Genomic DNA, 22,134 nt, shown 5'->3' with positions numbered 1-22,134 from the left:
TGACAGTAAGATGAGATAAATCCATCCAGTATGTGACATTTCTACAATCTCAGACAAGTCAGTAAGTTCCTGCTGTTCTTGCTAACAAGAAGTTACCATGCAAAAGCAGCACAATGAAAGCTGAACTTTTTAAGAATATGTTACAAAATGATAGCAATTGAAAGAGATGGCATTTAGGAAATTCTGATTATTACTCTGGCTTTCTCGAGAGCGTGTCCTATGCTATTTAGACAGATGCCTGTGCATTTCAGAGAAATATTTTTTCATAGTTCACTGCCACTTTCACCGCATTATGCAAATGAGACTTGTATGTCTGTGGTATAAGATACTTTTTTTTTTCATTTTCACTACTTTATTATTCATTTATTTATTCATTCACAGGAGGAGCAATCTCCAACATGTACAGCATAATGGCTGCACGCTACAAGTATTTCCCTGAAGTTAAAACCAAAGGCATGGCTGCAGTTCCTAAACTGGTTCTCTTTACCTCAGAGCATGTGAGCTTAATACACTGCTAATTCTTAATTTACTGACATATGTTGTGAAAATGCTTCATCATTAAACAACCACTCCATTTCATGTTTGTATGTTTGCTGCAGAGTCACTACTCAATAAAGAAAGCTGGAGCTGCTCTCGGATTTGGAACAGACAATGTTATTTTGATAAAATGCAATGAAAGGTAGGTTGAATACTAAAGTTTTGATATATTAAATGTGTTCATCTGTTAAATTTGTTTTATTGTGTTTAAGGACTGATTCAGTACAGTGTGTCAAGTTGCTAATGGCCTGTTGAGAAAATCCTATTAAATTATTTCAACTGCAGCTATTATTTCCATATGTATTATTTAATTTTCTTTGTCTTTCTGTTTCTGTGATAATTACAGAGGCAAAATAATACCAGCTGATTTGGAGGCAAAAATTCTGGAAGCAAAAGAAAAGGTTTGTGTTTTTAAAACTTAGTGCTTAACTGCTTGGCTTAGTAAAATTGCTTCTTCCTTTGAAGCCTGAGTGTTGATATTAAAGAGAACATTATAATGAGATAAATATAATAGCAGTATTTTTATATGCTTAATTATATTATTTTCAGAGTTATCTTTATGTCTTGGTAAGGTTTCCATTTTCTGTTTAAAACTGAAAGACTTTTAACTCTTGATTCACAGCTGTAGTTCATGATTTTTAAAAATAACTTCCAGCTTGGAAATATATGGAAACAAGCATGGAAACAGAAAATCTTTCAAACTTTTAAGTTTAGCCAAACGCATAAAAGATTCTACAGAGCCTTTAAAAAACCCTGTAGATTTCATGAAGGTAGCATGTATATTTGTTAAATATAGAAAGTAAGCTTAAATTTTAGGCATTAATTGCTATTTCTTGAATCAATGCAGTGGGAAAACCCATGAAATTTTTATAAAATAACCAAAGAAAAATCAAGATTATTAATTTTTTAATTTCTTAACTTCTTTACATTTGAACACTATGAAATAGTAGTTTATTTCATTTACATTTATTTAATCTAATTTAAAATTCTCTGTCTTTGATCTGATAGTTTCTCATTTATTGCTTTTGTTGTAGCTTGCTTTGTTCTACTTTGTTCTGTTTATTAGTAAAGACTAAAGAAACAATTTCAAGCTTTCAAATCGTGACTTACAAATCGCATTTAATTAATTTTGTTTATACTGCTGTAAAAGTCCCAAATTTACTTGAATATTGCTCATCTTCCACTACATTGTTTGAATCTCCTCATTGAAAGAGATTAGACAAAATAATATTCTTTATCTTCTAACTAGTTAATTTTGTGACGTTACAAGAAAATAAAGAAAGAAACAGAGCTTGTTCTTACCATGTATATGATCAGTTAGTTTCTACTGTTGCTTATGTTGTGCCTTTCACATGGGAAGAAAAACATTTTTAAGTTACAAAATGAGATAATATTTTTGGATGGAATTTTTCCTTTTTTTTTTTTTTCTGAAAGTGTTTTCAATTTATATTTGATATTTTAATTTTTATTGTAGGGTTACGTTCCTCTTTTTGTAAACGCGACTGCAGGCACAACAGTCTATGGAGCCTTTGATCCAATACAGGAGATTGCAGATATATGTGAAAAATACAACCTCTGGCTCCATGTAGATGTAAGTAAAAAAAGATTGCTGCTATTCTGGTAAAAGAGGATCTTAGTTTACACTTCCTTTCTTGAATTAAAATATTTATTACTAGATCCTGAGGAAACTAAAATCTGTTGAGCTTTTTCAAAAAAATTAACCTTCTTTTTCTTTCTCTTCCAGGCTGCGTGGGGAGGTGGGCTCTTAATGTCCCGAAAGCACCGTCATAAACTGAATGGAATAGAAAGGTACAACACAGGGCTTATTTGTAATACTGTTCTTAAAGCACTTTCAAAAGGTACCTGACACTTCAACAATTCATGAAAATATTACTCTGCTTTGTGAAGGAGTTTAAACACTAAATTAAGCAATAGTGAGACAAAAGGGAAAGGTTCAGACTAGGGAGATTGAAACAATACTACAGAAAACATCTGTGATGTACCATTGAGTGAGAGGTAAGTTTTCAGCAGATTTGAAGGAAGACAAGGATATTACTTGGCAAAAAGGAAGGGAAATTTTTCTATGCACAGCTTTGAAGGGATCATAAGTCTGGCAATGGATGGAGAAGTATTTGAAGAAAAAAATGAAGTGTGAGACCTAGACAATCTCTGAAGTGTAGGGCTTTGAGAATAGCAGTGATAAATGAGGGATCCAGGGAAGGTGTCTGAGCACGAATATCCACAGTGGGAATTTGTAGAGGTTCTCTCCTGAAAGATGTTTGCAGTTTTTCTGGAAAATAAAGAGTATGTGTTCATGAGTGTTCTGTAAATGGAACACATATATATTCTTAGTCTTACATCACTCTCATTTATACACACACACACACAAAATAGATAGGTATATACAACAAAGAGAGGAGGTAGAGACTGAATTAACAGCAATTTTCAGGGGCAAGTTTCAGTACCTTTAAAGCTTGAAAGGACTATGACAGACAGAGCTGCTACACTTCTGCTGTACTAGGGAGAAGATTGAGGTAATTTACAGAGAGGCCAGAAAGGGTCACAGATGCTCACCTCTCTCAGGGCACAGGAGTTGTTGGTTGTGTGTTGGTGCCATGTGGGGATTACATGAATCAAGCAGGAAGCTCTTGTAGAAGTCAGAGTGAATTCTGCAGAAAAGAGCATGTGTGTACCCCCAGGTACATAACTCAAGATGCCCACTGAGACCACAAGCCAGCCTTTGATGGAATCAAGCTTAAAGAGGCAAAACATTTGTGTTGGCAGTGACAGCAGAGTGACAGTGTGACCCTCCCACTGGTCCTTACAATTTCGACTTAGGAGTCATTCCAGGTATAGTCTTTGGCACAGTTGTTCCCATATCCATTGATGACAAGTCTGTAGAAGATACTATATTTACAATCCCAGGGGTGTGTTGGTCTCTAGATTTCCTCTGAAAGTGCTCTACCATAAAATGCTGCCCATCTGAAAAAAATCAGAAAAGCAATGAAGAAAGAATCGGAAATTCTAGACCTTTTCCATCATTGTAGATATCAGCCTTCAGCGAAGCAAGAAATATTTGAAGCAAGCTCTATCCATGTATGTTTAAATTAACACCAAATTGCTACCTTGAGCTGGCCGTTCTGAATATGAACACTGTGTAAAATTGTAAAATGAGTACAGTGAGCAATGCTCTTCCTTAGGGAACACAAACTATCCTAGGTTTGAACATATACAGTAAGTGAAGAATAAGTACACCATCAAGCATAGCGTGTGGAAGGACTGGCAGAAAACCCACGTGAATCCTTCTGTTGCAAGGACAGCAGCATGTGGTGTGGAGTACTCTGAATAGCAGAATCCTATCAGCCTTTGCCCAGCCCAATTTGCTTGTGACTTATGGCAACGTGTCTAATATTAAGTCAGCATTCCAAAATAATATTCTTAAGATACAGAGGTTTGGTCACAGGAGTTTGGCACACCCCTTTTGACCTGAGGTCAACCCTGAGGTGCTAATCAAGGCTATAATTTTAAGCAAATACAGAAAGCAGCAGGCCATGAAGCATGAAATTATTTCTTTCCTAGTCAGCTATACAGATCTTCAAACATGGGATGGGGCCCACGTGCACGGTGTAATTGCCTGTCACAGGCCCCAGCTGGGCTCTGTGCTCACACTCAGGTCGCACTTGGCCTGCTCAGACACATTGGCATGGAGCACTGGCATGCTGCCATGGCACAGAGCTGGGACTGCCTGTGGTAGGACAGCCTCTGCCCGGGGCTGCACTGAGGAGAGAGTGACAGCTTCGTGTTAAAATAAACCTCATGCTCCTTGTGAGGAATGACTTAAAACTGACTTTGTTTGAAGCTCTGAAAGTTAAATGAATATGCTAAACCGAAGGCATGGTGTTTTAAGAAGGAAATAATTTGTTAAAGAAATTCCTTTTTCCAGACTGTTCCATCAGAATTATTAGTGAAGATTTTCTAAAAGATAATTGCCTCCTAATTCTGAGGTATTTATCTGCTGGTTTGCACCGCATAAGCTGATGTTATGTGGATAGTGAGCTCCCCAGGTACAGCACAGGCTGCACTGTTCTTTCAGCTGATGGGTGCTACAGTCTAACCTAGCACATACAGGGGTTGGAATTGTATCTAGAAATCAGTTGTCCTCGGGCTGGGGTGAAGACATCACTGCGCTGCTCAAAACAGAGAAACCGTGGTTGTGTCTGTGTCCTCTGAGAGCAGGGTATAGAAGGGGAGGAAATACCTTTTAATTTTCTTTCAACCACACTGTAAAAACACATGCTTGGTCTGTGAAATACAATTATGCACTTTGCTTCTCTGGAACATGCAGTGAATCAAGGGGACACTTGGTAATTAATTACTTAGGGTGAAAAGGTCAATGGATGTGCAATGTTGGCACATTTATTTCAGTGTCACCATTAAATTGTCTAGGATAGTCTGTTAAAGTACAGAACATCTGTTTGACTTGTAAATTAGGTGATCTTGTGCATTCATTTGTGTTTACATGTAAGAAATTTGAAGGTTTACATATAGAATGGTAGGGATGTGATGTAAAGTTTTAGGTCCTTTTAACAGTCCATGGGCTTGACAAGCAAGGGCTGTGGCTCTAACTGGGAAAGCAGGTAAGCATGCAGAACATACTTTTATTTCCTTCTTATTTTTTCCAGCAGCTGTTTAGTAAAGCTGTTTAGTGTGTGTATTCTCCCACAACTCATATTAAGTCCCTTAATTCTCTGGCAGCCCTGCTTTCCCCCTCAGTACCTTGAATCAATAGAACATGTCAAAGTGGTTTTGTTATTTTTATTAGTGCTATTTCTAGAATAGAATTCCTCTGGGGATGATATTACTGTATCAGCTAATCAGTCTGATACTAATTAGATGGTATTAGCAATAATATAAACTAATCACAAGTCTGAAATTGCAACGTTAACATGAAAAATTCTTTTCCTGGACAGCATAGCTGGGAAAGAAGACACTTAAGACAGTAATAATATCCATAGTGATATCTTAGCAAAACTCCATATATTTCCAGCTGAAAGCAGAAAACAAAGGTGACTGCTTCAGATTTAGCTTCTGTTTTCCAGACCTATCTGAATGTGTAATTTTTTTCCAGAGCCAACTCAGTCACTTGGAATCCACACAAGATGATGGGTGTGCTGTTACAATGTTCTGCCATTCTTGTCCGGGAGAAGGTCTGCCTTATATTTAATAATTAAATAGTTAAAAAAAATTAATATCAAACCCTATTTTTTAAGAGGATACAGAAAAATCTGTTTAATTCCAAAACTTCTTTTGGAAGGAATAATTGTGTGGATTTATATTGTGGTTTGGAAGTTGTTTTATCTGTCCTGGGGTTTTGGCTTTTTTTATTAAAGTTCTAGACAACATACTTCAGATCCTCACCTGCTGGATCTTTGCATATTCTAATAGCAACACTAGAGCCATGCTAATGTACTTCATCTGAGCACCTGCCCCATTGTTTCTATGATATATTGAACATAGAGCCTCAGTCTTAGCACTTGGTCACAGTCTAAACTGCTTAAGTAAGAAGCAAGTTTTTACGTTACACAAGGCAAAGTTTAGAAGTTTCCTAGTTCTGTTGGAAAGAAAACATGCTGCTTTTATTATGACTGTACTTTTAGGGCTGACATCTAGATTCTCTGTTGTCATCGATGAAAACAAAACGAGTGTCTTGTTTCTTTTAAGTAATACATTTCTATTAAATGATAAAAAAGAAAATCATATCAGTTGTAGGTAGGACTAATGATGTTGTCTACTGATCTCTTGTATGTCAATTGCTAGAAGTGCTTGGTTGAAGAAGTAATCCCTGTGTGTAGAACTGAGATGGAAGAGCTGTAAGTTGCAGCCCTGGGTCTGCCATTCTTGCAGCTGATCCGTCTCTAAACTGTAGACTGCAGCATTTATTTCCCTTTGTAAAACACATCTATCAAAGGGAACCACGAGCTTTGTTTAGTGGCATGCATGCTTGTTGTGCCAGCTATTACAGGATTTTGGCAAGAGTTTTTGTTCTCTATACGAGAATTTTGATAGATGTTTTTGTACTTATGAGACACACTGGTGTTTTCAAGTTTCTTGTAAAAAACACTAATAAACTCTAAAGGAAATACAAACCATGTAAGGACTATCACGTGTAAGACTTCTGTGTAACACACAGGAATTTGCTGCTCAGTGTTTCTGCCAGACATTTTTACCAGTAGTCCATAGATTTCTATTGATCTGAGAACCATATTTATTTTTATGCAAAAAATGTCCAGTTTATGTCATTTGTACTTATCACTAATGTTAAGTGTCATAAAGCTGAACAACATACAAAGTTTAAACCTTCAGTTAAGTTTTTCACTTCATTTTGTGTAGGAATCTGTTGCACTGAGAGACCACAGCTTTATTCTAGTGTGTAATTTAACAAATCATAAATTTAAAGAGCAAAGCCTGATAAATTGAAGTGAGTAAAGCTAATATCACAAACTAAGTATCCAAATTGATCTGTGAATGTTTTCTGAGGAGCAGAGTGTTTGTGTGTGTGAAAAACATATGACTACTCAGAGACTTCTAAGAGAGCCACCTCGGGTTATGAAATTAATTTCGTGGCTCAGGTTTACAAAACAAGGTCACTGTGTTATAATATGTCCCATCAAAGAGCAATTCTCCTGTACATGCTTGAAATACATTCCTATACATTATTAATGTGTACATTCTCTCATGCACAAATGCCAGGTAAGTCATAAAAGTATATGTGTTTTTCATTGTAGGGTATCCTTCAAGGCTGCAATCAAATGTGTGCAGGCTATCTCTTCCAGCCAGACAAACAGTATGATGTCTCCTATGACACTGGAGATAAGGCAATACAGTGTGGTCGACATGTGGACATTTTCAAATTCTGGTTGATGTGGAAAGCAAAGGTAAATAACAAGAATTTAGCTCAAAACCCAGAAATTTATTTATTTAATTGCTAAGTGTCATGTAATGGAATACTTTACTTTAGCATAAATGTTTGTGTCATTACAATCTCTAAACACACAAGTATCCAAGTATTAACTCAGAAAGGAACTATGTGAATTGTAGAACAATGCTAGCTGTCAGTAAATTCAGATGGCAATTAGAAGAAAGGTTAAAGTCACTAGATGAGTCCTGCAGAAAAACCATTGAAGGCAGGGCACCAAAATGATCTCTTGTTGTGATGCTCCACACTTGCATACCTATTTTATGACAGATTACTTGTAGTAACAGCAGAGTAGCCTTGATGACTCACAAGGGTCCTTTGAACATGACATTTCAATGCACAGATATTATAAATGACTTGGAAAACAAAGCCTTTTTCTGAGGAAGCATTGCCCGAGTGACGATTCCACAGCTGATTACCTGGTACTACTGTGGTTTGCCTGGATGGCTCAATTTAAGCATGGGATTATGGTCAGGCTTACATGTTCACAAGGTGAGAGCTCATGTAGTCAAGAAAACACATTCCATTTTTATAGCTTTATCTGCAGTCATCTCATTACTGTTATTCTTGCTCTTCTCCTGGTAAAATGGGAATTCAGTTCCGTAACCTGTCCAGAGTCCAATTTTTGAAATAAAATTGATATTAAATCTAATGATAAACTCTAAAATAATAAAAAAATGTTCACTTTGGGAGAAAATGCTTGCTGCTTCATTCATGTATAAAGTATATTAAAAAAATCTCCAACTATTTATTATCAAAATTCATATGCTTTTTCCTGGATTTTGATCTTGACAGGATATCAGTGGGTAGATAAGTGACTCCTAGTAAACATATTGCAGACTTTTGCTTGCTGATTAAATGCCCATTTCTAGCAAACTGCTCAGAGGAAATAATTTACTTCTCAATTATTACACTTTCAACTGAGTTCCCATTCCAAGTTTCTGGTCTTTCAGCACCAGCTGTGAAGACAGGACATAATATCCATATTTTTGGACACCGGAAAAAATGCTGAAGACTTAAAATAATCTACTAAAAATAGTGAAAGTCCTTGTTATTTTCATAATAAGTTATCTTAAAATGAAACAAAACTAATAGTGACTTACAACTGGGCCACTTTTAGCCACTTTTTTACTGTTGATTAACTCTATTTTTAAGTTACAAGAAATAATACTGCTAAATATTTTCTGCCTGAAAATATTTAAGAGTGAAACCTATCTGAAAACCTGATTGCATCAGAGCAGAAAATAAAAAAAGACCATATAATTAGTACCTACTTTCTTATTAAAACAGGGTACAGTAGGATTTGAAAATCAGATCAATAAATGCCTGGACCTGGCAGAATATCTCTACACTAAAATCAAAAACAGAGAAGAATTTGAGATGGTTTTTGAAGGGGAGGTAAGTTTGCTTTCATATATGTATGAACCAAATTTGTCTTCATGCTTCTCACAGTTCTTCAAAACAGCTATGCAAAACTGCTCTTATTTTCTAAAGAACTACATGACATTTGCATCTGGGCAGGTTTTTTGTCAAATACATGTGGTTTTGTACCATAAATGTCAGGTTTATCTCCTCCTCTTCTGCAGAGGCCTTCTCAGTTTAGGGAATGAAGATTATCTTAGTACAACCTACTCATACTGAGATTATTACTTACATAACTGAGAATCTGCTATTTTTGCTGTATATTCTATTGCTAGTGCCACTACATAAACCTTTGGGTCATAGTATAAACTTCATTTCTCCCTTTACTAAGAAAAGGAAAATTGGATTGCCCTTGCTGTGATCCTGAAAAACAGTTACTCATAAAACTGCACAAAGGGGAATAGCATTTGCACTTCATTAGCAACCTAAATATTGCAAATGGGATGATGTATAGGGAATCTAAGGCAGCAGAGGCAAGCAGCATTATTGCAATCCATTCCTTTCTGTTTAACATGGAGGACTAGGAAAGTTAATCCTATATTTTGTCTTTCATGTCTATGACAAAATACACTACTGACTAGCCTTTAGTGTGATCTGTATAATTTTTTAATTGATGTATATGTTTGGTTATTTTTGCAGCCAGAGCATACAAATGTATGTTTTTGGTATATTCCTCCAAGTCTCAGGGGCATGCCAGACTCTGATGAGAGAAGAGAAAAGTTACACAGGGTGAGTATTTTTGGTTAAATGTAAAAAGATAATTCCAAATTCTGAGACATCAGTTCTCCACTGCTTATTATGACCTTGATATTTGTTCACTTTTGTCTTCTATTTATATTGATGCTGAAGTAATGTTTTCCCTAGAGAACCAGTTTCAGAACACATTCAGTTATCCTGTCCTCACAAGTGTTAGCAGCCTTCAAACCGTAGCTAGGCCTACAGACACAACAATCTTCTTTGGATAGGACAGCTTTTCAACAAGAGAAACAGAAGGGTAATTGTTTGAAAATGCTTGGAGAGGTAAAGGACATGAAAATTTGTAAGTTCCTTCTCAGGTATTTATTTTGATTTTAAATGCCAATGCATTGACGCATTTCAGTGAAAATGAATACCCTTTGGAGGACTTTGGGATGCATTTATTTGAAGTGGTAGAGGGAAGTGAAGGCATTATAGAAGCACCACCAGAAAAGATGTCGTGTTACTCAGGACTTGAGGGAAGCAAAATACAGTAATTTTGTAGTGGTGTTTTAGACAGAAGTGGAATGAAATACATTCAGGAGACAAAAGAATTATTTCACAGGTGTCAAAAATAATTCTTCTTTTGTGTCTGTGTGTGTGGAAGGGAGAAGAATGGGCAAACTTGGGAGATTTTGTAAAGGATTTAATGACTGCATTGCAATGGGGAAAGAGAATAGAAATTCCTGGGTCAAGCCAGTCCCCTGTTAGATAAAAAAATTGCCAAAAAAAAAAAAAAAAAAGAATAGAGGAAGATAGAGGTAAGAGGTAAGAAACAGCAAGAGAGATTAAATATTTGATTTGATTAAATGTTAAATGTTAGAGGACACTATAAAGCATTTTACAAAACAGTAAAAGAGCCAGATATCTGACCTTGCCTGGCAGAGAGTAGAGCAGGAGAATGAAGGTCTGGATGGAAAAACTGGGTTTAGTCAATACCAAATATTAAGACTGTCAGAACATTATTCCTTGTAAATTAAACCAAGGAAGTGAGATTGTGGCAAATGCACAGTACTGCAAAACTACTGGAAGGTTTCCATGGCTTATGCTAACAAAATATATTCTTTATGACATAGATCTTGTTGAAAAATTTCCATTGTTGTCCCCACATACAAAATGCTTTGAGAATACATAAAACTCTAATGGAAAAAATTCATTACCCTCAAGAAGGTCTGGAGTGGACTTTCATATAGAAGCAAAAAATGTTTTATCGTGACAAAATCTTCAGCACAAAGAAACAAGATAGCATTTAAGATAAAAAATTATTACATGTTGAATACTCTGGGATGCTATTAATTTGTAAATCAAAAAGATGGATATTATTGTTGTCAATTTTCTTTTAAATATTCAATCCTACGTATTTAGTTTTTCAAGCTTTTTCTTGTTACAGACATTTTTTATTAAAACAAATGTCTGTCAATTTATTTTTTCTGAATTAAGAAATGCTGTAACATACAAGGAAAGAATAATTTTTTCTTATCTCTTTGTTTCTCTCTCTTTCTTTTTTTTTTTTTTTTTAATGATAAAGGTGGCACCAAAAATCAAGGCACTGATGATGGAATCAGGTACCACCATGGTTGGATATCAGCCCCAGGGCGATAAAGTCAACTTCTTCCGAATGGTCATCTCAAACCCAGCAGCAACTAAGTCTGACATTGACTTCCTCATTGAGGAAATTGAGAGATTGGGGCAGGACCTGTAGTGGTTTAAATATTTATTTCTCTAATTCATTGTTTTCCACCACTGGCTATTTTTTAAACCCAGTTCTGCAGAACATGTTTTAAGGAAATTCTCCTTCTGTAAGTTCCAGTCTCCTAAGACAACCTTAAACAAAACAACTATAGGCTACTGAAATATAGAAGTATTGGTAGATCATATTATTGAGGGAAAATATATTATCTTGAAGTTGAAGTACTATTGACTCTTACATTAGTCTTGTTTATTGTAGACAGCAGAAAATTAATAAGTATTAAAATAGCAAATTAAGAACTCTGCACAGTATATATGTACAGTATAAATAAATATATATAATTATATATATACATACATATATATATATAAAGTGGTTATAAAATTAGATCTAAGCCACAGCATGTTTTCCACTTTAAGAAAATTAAGTTTTCCTTCAACAACTTTGATGTGGATAATGTGCTACAAGTTTTTCTGCCAGACAGAAATAGACATATAGAAACATTTCTAAAATGTAGATTCTTAGGAGCTAAAGACAAATGCATAACAGTATTAGATCTTATTGTTGGTGCTTTTCTCACATACAAAACAGCAATCTCTAAGAGCACCTTTGAGTAAAATAGTTGTACTTGCCCTTTAGTGTCAAATCAGGGGATGACAGTAGCACAGTCATTGTAACAGGTATATTATTGCTGTATTTTTAGAGGTTAATTTGTGTAGATTGTGTACATTATTGTTAAATGACTTTGTGTAAAAGGATTTAAATGTAATAGTTTTACAGCAAGATAACTGTTTGATTGTAGGTATCTGAAATATTTGCTTATTTATATGCAGAGATTTACCATGCTGAAGAGTTGTCTTGTATTTTCTTCCGTTTGTAATGTAACCTATTTATATATTATTGAAGTTCTAAATAATGTTTATGGTATTTTAGTGTCTTTGTGAGCCAAAGAAAGAATACGAAAATATTAGTTGACACTTTCATTTAAATCCTAGTGCCCTTAAAGTAATAACTCACAGATAATTTTACTGAAGATAAGGAGTTCTGACATTGTGTATAGACTACCAAACGATGGGATCCCTTTAATCTATTAGAATTATTAGAAATTTCAGTTTTATTCATTGTAACGTCAGACTGTCTGTTAAGTGTTCTGAATGCTTTTCTAGTGAATATTGATTGCTAACCAAGGCCCCTGTTTTTGAGTTTGATTTCAGGACTGACCTGTGTGACCATTTAAACTAAATTCTGTGGGAGTTTTAACCAGTATAATTCTTTCAGTGAAGTGGAATTCACTATATTTTTTGGAGCTTATAAAATAAATGAAACTAAAAATAATCTCAGTATCTTTTAATGCAGCTAGCTTGTCCCAGTAGTTTCAACTGGTTAGGCTTTTCAAAGTATAGACACCAGATTCATCTGCAGCTTGATCAATTTTAATCATTAGATAATCGATATTACCGAGTGGAAAAGTCCATACTGGAAACAGAGTAGTGGAACAAAATGGAGATTCAATAATCCTCTGTTCACTGAGTTAGTGTCATGGTGATAAATGGAATATGCTACTTTCAAGTGTTTTCATACGTGATTCTTTGCAAGTCAGTAGTTAATTGCTTTTTCTCCCTCCCCTCTACCTCAGTCACAAAATTGAATTATTTTAGAAACTTTCTGTGAAATACAGTCATACTATGCAGTTTTTTCAGTCACTCTGGCCCTGTCAGTCCTGTGCAAGGACACTTACAGGCAAGAGAGATTTCCATCCTGCAGGTCCCACTGGCTGTCTTTGGAGGATGGCATCTCACATCTGTGGCTGTGTTGGCACAGGGAGAATAAAGAAGCAGTTATGGTGAATGTTGTATCCTACAGCACAGCCTTTCCAGCTTTTCATAGGGCTCTTGCTTATTCCTCTTTCATAACCTTCTGTAAAATATTTTCTTCAAATCGAGTTGAATCCAAAAATTATTGTAAATTTTTCACTGACCTTTAGATTTATGAATATGACTTTCAAAATAGATCTGCATTGTTACTTCATATCATTAAACCCCCTAGTAATCTTATCAATACAGTACTTCTTTCATTAGATTTTTTGCAAGACAGTGTAGTTGGTTTCTTGCCTTCTTGATCTTAAAGCTCAATCTTCCTCAATTATAAGCCTATTTTATTACTGTGTATTCAATACTGTGTATTCATTACTTGCTGATGTAAACATCCATGACCTGAGGCCTGCAGTACAAATGTTGTTGGCATGAATATTGACCTCAGTACTAACTTCCATAATATTAAATGTCATTCTTCATAGATAGCAGCTGTTCATCAAAACTAGAGGACCTCTCATTGAGAACTGTTCTTAGAGTACAGAAAGAAGTGTGTTTTGAAGAAGTACATGTCACATTATCATTTCAGACTTCTGTCTGAAATCTGGTCTCAGTTTTACTTTATTCAAAGGGCAGCTACAGAAGATTGAAACATTTCTTTCAGTCCTTCTTGTTTATGATAAACAATATGAACTAATATAATTAATAAAAAAATGTAGGACTGATGACTTAGCTTCACTAGAGGATTTTATGTCTTCCACACAAACACCATGGTTCTTATGATTTCCACCAGTTCTTAGGTGGGAATTTCTGATTTTCTCCACCTCCCTTGTTAATATCAGTACTACTAAAGCTCTAACTTACCCTCAATCCTCTAACCTTAATATTTTAACCTCATGTACCCTGTATCCAGATCACCATCTCAATATTCTAATAATACTTTAATGTATCTGAGATGTTAATTCTCCTTGAAGCATATAAACTGGGCGAAGGGAATCATCTTCCCCCTGATCATGGAGCTGTAGGAAAGACCATAATACAGCTGACTGGCCTTCCTACAGCAAGCCCCTGGCAGTTCTGTGATGTAGTCACAAACAGTTCTTCGGTTCATACATAATGTTTTGCTCACTAAAATTTCTGATTCTTCATTTAATGGAATATCTCGTGTTTTGAAGGTCAAAAGCATCAGAGTTCTTCCAATTGCAACTGATGGTTTGCAGCTAGGTGGGAATAATGGAGCTCCTCCTGCTTGTTTTGGAAGTGAGACAGTTAATGCATAGGTGCTGTCTCTAAAGACAGAGGGCTTAAATTTAATCTTCCTACCTTCTGCATTTATCTTGCTTTTCTGTAGTGCTGTGTCTTGACACAGATGACCACAATTAGATTTTTGCAAAGCTTTTTATTCTAATATCATATTCTAGGGTGTTTTCCAATTATATATACTGTGTTCAACAGGCACTGTGCTCATACTAATTTCTGACTTGGTTAGCTGATTTTAACAGAAGAGTTATAGTCATTAGTGAGAAAACTCATCTCTTTTCTTATTAGGTCATTTCCATCTGAGTAATATGCCACAGCTTCTCAGACTAATGCTGACCTAGAATTTTCCTTCTTTTTAATCCATATACTATTGACTGTGAGAGATTAGGATGTATGGATATACAGAAGTATTGACTAATGTAAAGTATTTTAATTCCAGGTGAGCAACTTTGTTTTTCTGAGGTCTAAAATATACTCTGAGGTAGTAATTTTGCCTTTAAAATCACATGGACAATCATTGTAACTTTGCATTGGTGAATTCACGTCAATTAAACAATAGGCAAGATCTTAGCTGAACAGGTAGGTACAGTGCTTATTAATTGATATAATTTATTTGGAAAAGACTGACCAGTGGATAAAAATCAAGAGCAGCTGGTGATTTTGAATGAGAAAAAAATCTGATTGTGTTATTAAATGTAATTTTAAGATATTCACAGCAGACAGCCAGAAGCAGGGGCCTTGGGAATAATCCAGAATTTTAAAATCGTTATGGAATTAGCTCATAATCTGTTTTTTGAATGGTGACAAATATGAAGAGATTTTTTAAACAGAATCTCTGTTTTGTGGTTTAAGAAATGTTGAAGTTATAAAGAAGTTATGCAATGCAGTTTTAATTTTTCAATAAAAGTTTATCTTAAAAATTACTAATTTGTCTCATATAATTTTTGTGAGATCTTTTGTTTCCTTAAGAATACGAGACAAAAGCCATGCAACATTATCCCTTACCTTAAAAATAGTAAGGAAAATGACAAGGCAACTATTTAATTTTAATTGTGGATTGAATGTAAGCTTGTACCAACAGAGACTGAGGAAGGACCACAAGCACAGAACCTTGGTAAGTTTGGACAGGATTGTTGAGACATTAGTATTGTGTATAATACGAAAAACGTGCTTTAAATCTTGGATTCTAGACCATATTTTGGGGCAACCCACCATTCTCTTGTAGAACATAAAATAATTTTAGGATTTTCTTATACCAAGTAGATTGAAAATTGTACATTTGAATTCAGAAAAGCATAAAATTCTTTTTTTATAGTATAGAAAAATTATTATTAATTGCTGCTCTATGCATTATCCATGAAACTGACATTGATTTTTACAGTATATAGGAAATTTGATTTTGATTGCTTTAGGATAGGATGAGTATCCTCCAAGTAGGAAGAGTTTTCTTAAGAACAGTTTTATTTCCAAGTTAAATATTTAATGAAGCAAACTAGTCATGAGAAAAATACATGCAAAGAAACTTAATATGTCAATTAGTGTAGCATACAAATGCCATCATGTAAAGCACGAAAAGTTATGGAAGATTATTGCATGGTGTGAGTCTTAAGGAATGTTCAGCTCAAGCACAGAGTGTTCAGTAAAATGTTAGGATCACAACAAGACTGATTGTAGTTAGTACAGCTCTCTGTAGTCAACAGAATTACACTTGCCTGAATTTCTTCTGTAGTGTTTTATAATTTGCAAGTTATGACAGTTATTCTGAGGGTGATGATACATGGATTGGGAGTACTGTTTACTCAAGAACAGCAACTAAGTGAGGAGGAGATGAAATGATGCAAGCACTGTCTGAAAGCAAAGGATAAAAGGAAGGATGGCTGCAAAACATAAAAGGATTTGTGTTTCATTAGAGCATTTGAAAGAATCAGACTTTTGGACAAAGCAAAATTAAAATTTTGGTTAGAAGAAAAGGTAAGATGCAAGAAGATTTTAAGTAGACCTGGTAAAGACAGATAAAAGTTCTGGTTCTCTGCTTTAATAAATCTACTGAGGAAAAATGAAACGTTTAGTAATGATGATAACTGAAAAAACTGATGGTAAAATATTACAGACCTTGAGTTATTTCTGCTATGGATAAGTACTCTGTTCAGCATCTGAATGTAATTATTTCAGATTGGGTAAGTATACTTGAGATGTGTATTTGTAAGTGTATTTATATGTCTTGATATAAATGAGAAGAACATGTACATGCCTTACATACTCAGTGTGTATCAGAAAAAATTAGGTTTTGCACGATGATGACTGTTTTGTGTAGGACTTTTCAGGACAGTTGAAGTATAATATTAAACAAGTATACAGTTAAGGAAATAGTAAGTTATTTTTCCTTATCCTTGAAAGTATGTGTGTGTGTGTTATATAAATGATTAAATCTCTATAATATGAAATTCTCAAATTACATACCTTTTAACAGGATACCAGTCTGGTTCATCTAAAATAGTTGGTTTGATGCAGGAATTACTGTATAAAAAATTTTGGCCTTGTTTCCTGTGGAAAGGTGTTGTGCCATTACTGTGTGAGCACAAATATGTAAGATCAACGCAGATTATAGGAAATGGAGAAAACCTGAGTGTAACATTCAACAAAACCTAGAAAAAATGTCACTACAAGCAAAATCAACACATATAAGTATAATTACTTTAGCTTACATTATAGAGTCTATCATCTGTGACCACAGTGTAAGCTGGTTTGAAGCAATGTGACATCATTAAGAGTTTCAATTATGCTGGTGCATAAAGCAGGCATGTTGGCTTTCCAAAAAACAGAAACTTGAATGCTACTTTAAATCCAACAGACGAAAATGTCTCGAAAAAACAACATGAGAAAGGCATAAGACATTTCTCATTCAGTGTCATATGCTATTTACATCTTCTAAAATTTCATGTATTATAAATTACATTCCCATTGCCTTATAAGGACTTCCCATGGGCCTCAGCAAAAAAGGCCATTAATCTCAATTAAGCTTCTTCCTTTACTTTTGGGAAGGTTGCCTGCGGGGTAAGACTGACATTTGTTCCTGTAGATGTACCTCCAGTCTTACCACTAGATAAACCCTTCATTTCCATTAGTTTGAGGCTAGTCTGGCTCCTTGCTGCATTTTCTGGCTGTGAGCACCCTCTGAAGACAAGGCCCTTATTGACTGTCTCCTTCAGGTGATTCACTCTCCTGCCACATGCACAGCACTGGCCATCACTAAACACACTGGCACAGCTCTTGATTATCTCAAGGACTACAGCTTCACTGGACAGCAGGATGAGATCTCCATATGCTGGGTTTAACAGTGCTGAATCAAAGAACCACTGTTCTGATTATAGCAGGATTTTCTATTTGTGAAAAAAAATTACTTTTACTAATTCATTATAACCATGACTCTTAATGAACTCATTGTTTTAATCTGCCAGTAGGTGTGCTGCTACAATAATTCACTGTGTTCACTTATCTTTGTTGCTCTTTAAAAGTCTATTACTTGTACCTGACTCAGTTATGTTTCAGGGGTACTATATTTCATCACACTATTTTGATCTTCATGTCTCTTCTATTAGCCTACAATTTTTCAAGAAGAATTGTGGGGGATTTTCCCGCTACAATAGAATCAAGTTTCGTTTCCCTGCTGTAAATACCCCACATCAGTGAGTAGCTGTTAGTTGTTACTCAGTCATAGCAAATGTAATTATTCTGTTGGTATAAATTAAATACCAGCTTTATCTTACAGTATAATGTGATGCGTCTTCTTTTGTTTTCCCAAGCACATGCGGCGTGTCTTTTTGCAAGCTATGACGTGAAGTCCCAGATTGCTAATTGTGACCTGGCTCCCCGGCAGTAAGAGCTGTAATTGCCATCAGACAGCTCCCTCTGCTTCCTGAAGTGAGTGCGTGCAGACTGATTCCAGCATTAGAGCTCGTGTTGCAGGCTAAAGAAGTTAAAAACATTTCTTCCTTTCAAATGCATCAACATTGCTTTAAAAGAGCTACTAGGCCAGTAATTGCTACAATTTTCCTTCCCTAAAAGCCTAGAGGTTTTTTTCCTCTCAGAAATTCTGTGACTACAGTGTAAATAATTATGCCTAGCTATTGTTGAACGACTTAAGAACTCATGTTAATTTTCTATATATAATGCTGCTATAATTGTACAATTACTGCTGTACTGGAAGCAGGCCAAAGGTGGAATAGAGGTCCTCAGGGGAGTTTGCAGGCTCTCTCATTTATTCCGTAGCTCAGACCAGAGCTGTCTCCATTAAGCTGGCAAAGGGGTCAAAAAAAGGAACTGAAATCACTGGATTATACTATAGAGATTTGGTTGGATTCTCAGAAAAATGTACATGGCTTGAATTTACAACAGGAATGCCTGCTCTCCTCTCATCTTTTAGCAAATACATTTTGTTAAAATAGCTTCAACAAACATAGAGCCCTTACTTGGGACCATGCCCTCAGTTTAGGGTTTATGTAGTAGCTACTAATTCACATGTCCACCTAGGTAATTTCTTAAAAGGCACAATTAATATACAAGTGTACATCTCTAGGCTTGTAACAGCAAATTATTCTGCAAATACAGGACATCCACAACATTTTAGAAGTAAATAATGTTTTATATATTATCAGTCTTCCCAACATTCCATATTTCTCATCCTTGCAATGAATGGATCAATAGATCCTTTCAAATGTGTGTATAGGAGAGAGAGAGTGTACAAGGAAAACTTCTGTGCCAGGCTGTCAAACCAGTCTCTTATGCCCATCTTTGAATGGAAGACCAGACTGTGAGATTGTTCTAACAGGAGAAAAAAAACCCTAAGCTTTCTTGGGTACAAATTAAAGGGGAAAGAGAACTGTTACACCAAAGAACAGTCACACAGAGCTAATTCAAAAATAGTAAAGTTGTCCAGCAGGCAGAAAGAAAATGTGCAGCACATTTCTGTCTGAATAATTTACAATGTGGTAAAACATCAGAAGAAGCCAAGAAATAATTTGATAGCACTTAAGTGATGCTCATTGCAGTTTGAAATACACACCAGCATAGAATATGTTATTTTATGGGAATAAATAGAAATGTAGATGAATATCTACCAGTCCTAACTGCTTACTTTATATAATTTTAGATGCATAAGGTTCTTCTGTCAGTAACATTTTTTCATTACATCCATAGGCACTAGAAACCTCTTTTATCATCTCATCAAAGATCACTCAACAAAGGATACTAAGAGGAATTGTGTAGAGAGGTAAAGTTTTCTTCAACCACCTTTTTAACTTATGTTTTTTGATGTTAAGTCCGGTTTATTTTCTAATAGTGTTGATATCTATCAAATTATGTGTTGGTTTCCTAGGCTAAATAACACAAGTTTCATTACTAAAATAATTTGAAATGGCAAAGGGCAAAGTTAAACAATGAAAAATAAGCTGCATAGAAACAGACTTGTAGAAGCAAGTAATTTGAGCTAACAGATTCTTCTATCTCTATGTGATTTGAGTCTGATGTGCTCTCTGAAATGCATATTCAGCAATCTGAGCAGCTGTTGAGCAGTTATGACAAAGAATACCAAGGATTTAGAAAAATTGAGGCCCATTTCCCTATTACACTGCAAAATCAGGCTTTTATCTCTAGTTGTGAATGAGAGATGTGATTTGGTAGGCTCTTGTCTACTAAAACCAAGTCACATTCAGACTTTGAATATTTTTTTTAATAAATCAATTACTATTTGAAAAGCTTTTACATAGTAAGTTATACAGAATCTTCTCATGGTGAACTGGATGTCTATCTCTAAATCAGACCAAATGTCTCGATCAGTTATTATATAAGAAATAAAAAAAAAATTAAATAAAATAATAGGTTTAAAGCATGCAAATAAAAATATATCAAATGTTCGAAATATTTTACCCAGAGTATTTTGATTTTATATTCTTTTGTTATACACTACATCCTACAAATACCTTTTAAACTACCTTATAAATTGAAGATCTTTATAATTTCTTTTGTATTTTTCCATGCTCTATAACCCACATTGTAATTGTAGCTAGTTTTATGAGCCTGTATTATTTGTAGGTCTCTGGACTTGGTAACACTTTATAAGATGCAGCTGTTGAACTGCTTTTAGCTGGTTCAGTAATGGCTGCAATTGTTTTGCAGTTGATTGTATTTCCTGGGATTTAGTTGGTTTCTATTTAAAAACAACAACAACAAAACAGGAAACTGTTGATTAATTACATTCCTAATTTATGCAGTTATGTTGTAATCTGTTGATGGCTCTCTAACAGATCAAGACCTAACAGCATAAATAAAGAGGTAGTTTAGAACCTAACATTAAAAAAAGGTTATTTCATCCTGTAATTGCTACTGAATTTTAGTGCTGTTACGCAAAGGAAAATTAAAGTGAAACTGAATGAACTAGAACCAGTTGTACTGCCCTGGTTCTAAAACGAATGTGACTATAGTAGAAGAAAAAAGCAGTTTAGGGAAAAATAAGGTCAGAGTGATCACAAGAGATGCTCTGCATCCCTTTTGTCAGCCTGCACCTTGGTTTCCAGCTACAATTTCAGGGTCACATTTTATGGCTGAACATCAACAGCTTTAACCTGCCAAACTTTGCTGCTGTGGTACAGCTGCACAGCTGCATGTAATGGTATAAGAATGGTGGGCACTGTAATTCCTCTGAGAATACTCAGGTTATATTGTCCAAGACCCCTATTCAGGATCATGTCCAGATTTATTTTGCATATCTCTAAGGATGAAGAGTGAGGATGAATCTGATATCTAATGTCTCCTATTTTCCTTCCATATGTGAAGCCTAAGCACATACCTGGAAGTGAGAGTAGATTATTCCACTTGCATTTAGGAGGGAGACCTGACTAGTAAAGTTATAAAATCTAAATTACCTTAAAATCTAAAGACCTACAAAAAATAAAACAAACTAAACCCTCCTGAAACACACAAACAAACATCCCCCAACCCTAACCAACAAGCAGAGATCCAGTGTAAAAGGAGACTAAATACTTTCATCTCCTTTCCAGATATCAGAATTTAAAAATTTCAAGATTTAGATTCATTAACCTTTTATATTTATTTGGCCTGAATAAATATAATACTAAGCATGCTGGAAATATCTCACAGGTGATAAAAAATTGTATTGTGTATTAACAATGGAGAAATAAAATCATTCCCCACAATCATCTTCATATTTTTGATAGGAGTTAACCATTAGAAAACTCATACACAGTCAGGAGTTCCCCTAAGAAGAGAGAAAATATTGAAGAGGTAGGAGATGGGGTCCTCTGTGCCTGATGTGCTTGGACTTCTTCATGAATGACTGTATTGACTGAGACAGTCTTCTAAAATTGTGTTGGTGTTCTTAAAGTAGTTGTGTTTTGATCTGTTTCAACAGCTTTGCTAACACTTTGCACTAAACCATTTGCAGTCATAGCTTTTTAAGGCAACTGGAAACTAACCTGTGTTTTTCTTTTGTTTGCTTTTTAACTGAGTGAGACTATCTAAACTGTTACCCATATTACAGTAATTAATTCAAAAGCTCTCTAATATCTGTTTCTCATTATGACACTTAGGTCATGAGTTGCGTATTAAAAAAAAAGAAACAACTGTAACAAATAAGACTCACTGTTCCAAGATGACTGTGTAATTTTGAATTCTGACTACATTTTGCA

General features: G+C 35.0%; 1 protein-coding gene across 1 annotated transcript in view; it reads left to right on the top strand.

Annotated features, from left to right (window-relative positions):
- GAD1 (glutamate decarboxylase 1) overlaps positions 1-15,354 on the top strand; it is a 33,345-nt gene extending 17,991 nt beyond the window's left edge. Inside the window, exons 8-17 of the mRNA XM_014880136.2 lie at positions 382-497; positions 600-679; positions 884-938; positions 2,012-2,128; positions 2,282-2,346; positions 5,666-5,744; positions 7,323-7,472; positions 8,804-8,911; positions 9,575-9,664; positions 11,199-15,354. Coding sequence (XP_014735622.1) covers positions 382-497; positions 600-679; positions 884-938; positions 2,012-2,128; positions 2,282-2,346; positions 5,666-5,744; positions 7,323-7,472; positions 8,804-8,911; positions 9,575-9,664; positions 11,199-11,372 — 1,034 coding nt within the window. The 3' untranslated portion in view covers positions 11,373-15,354. The remainder of the gene's footprint in view (positions 1-381; positions 498-599; positions 680-883; positions 939-2,011; positions 2,129-2,281; positions 2,347-5,665; positions 5,745-7,322; positions 7,473-8,803; positions 8,912-9,574; positions 9,665-11,198) is intronic.
- Positions 15,355-22,134: the final 6,780 nt, after the last annotated feature.

Source organism: Sturnus vulgaris, chromosome 7, assembly GCF_052056855.1.
Source record: "Sturnus vulgaris isolate bStuVul1 chromosome 7, bStuVul1.hap1, whole genome shotgun sequence".
Taxonomy (NCBI): domain Eukaryota; kingdom Metazoa; phylum Chordata; class Aves; order Passeriformes; family Sturnidae; genus Sturnus; species Sturnus vulgaris.
Note: the sequence above shows the minus strand (reverse complement) of the source record. Positions and strands in the feature narration are given on the sequence as shown.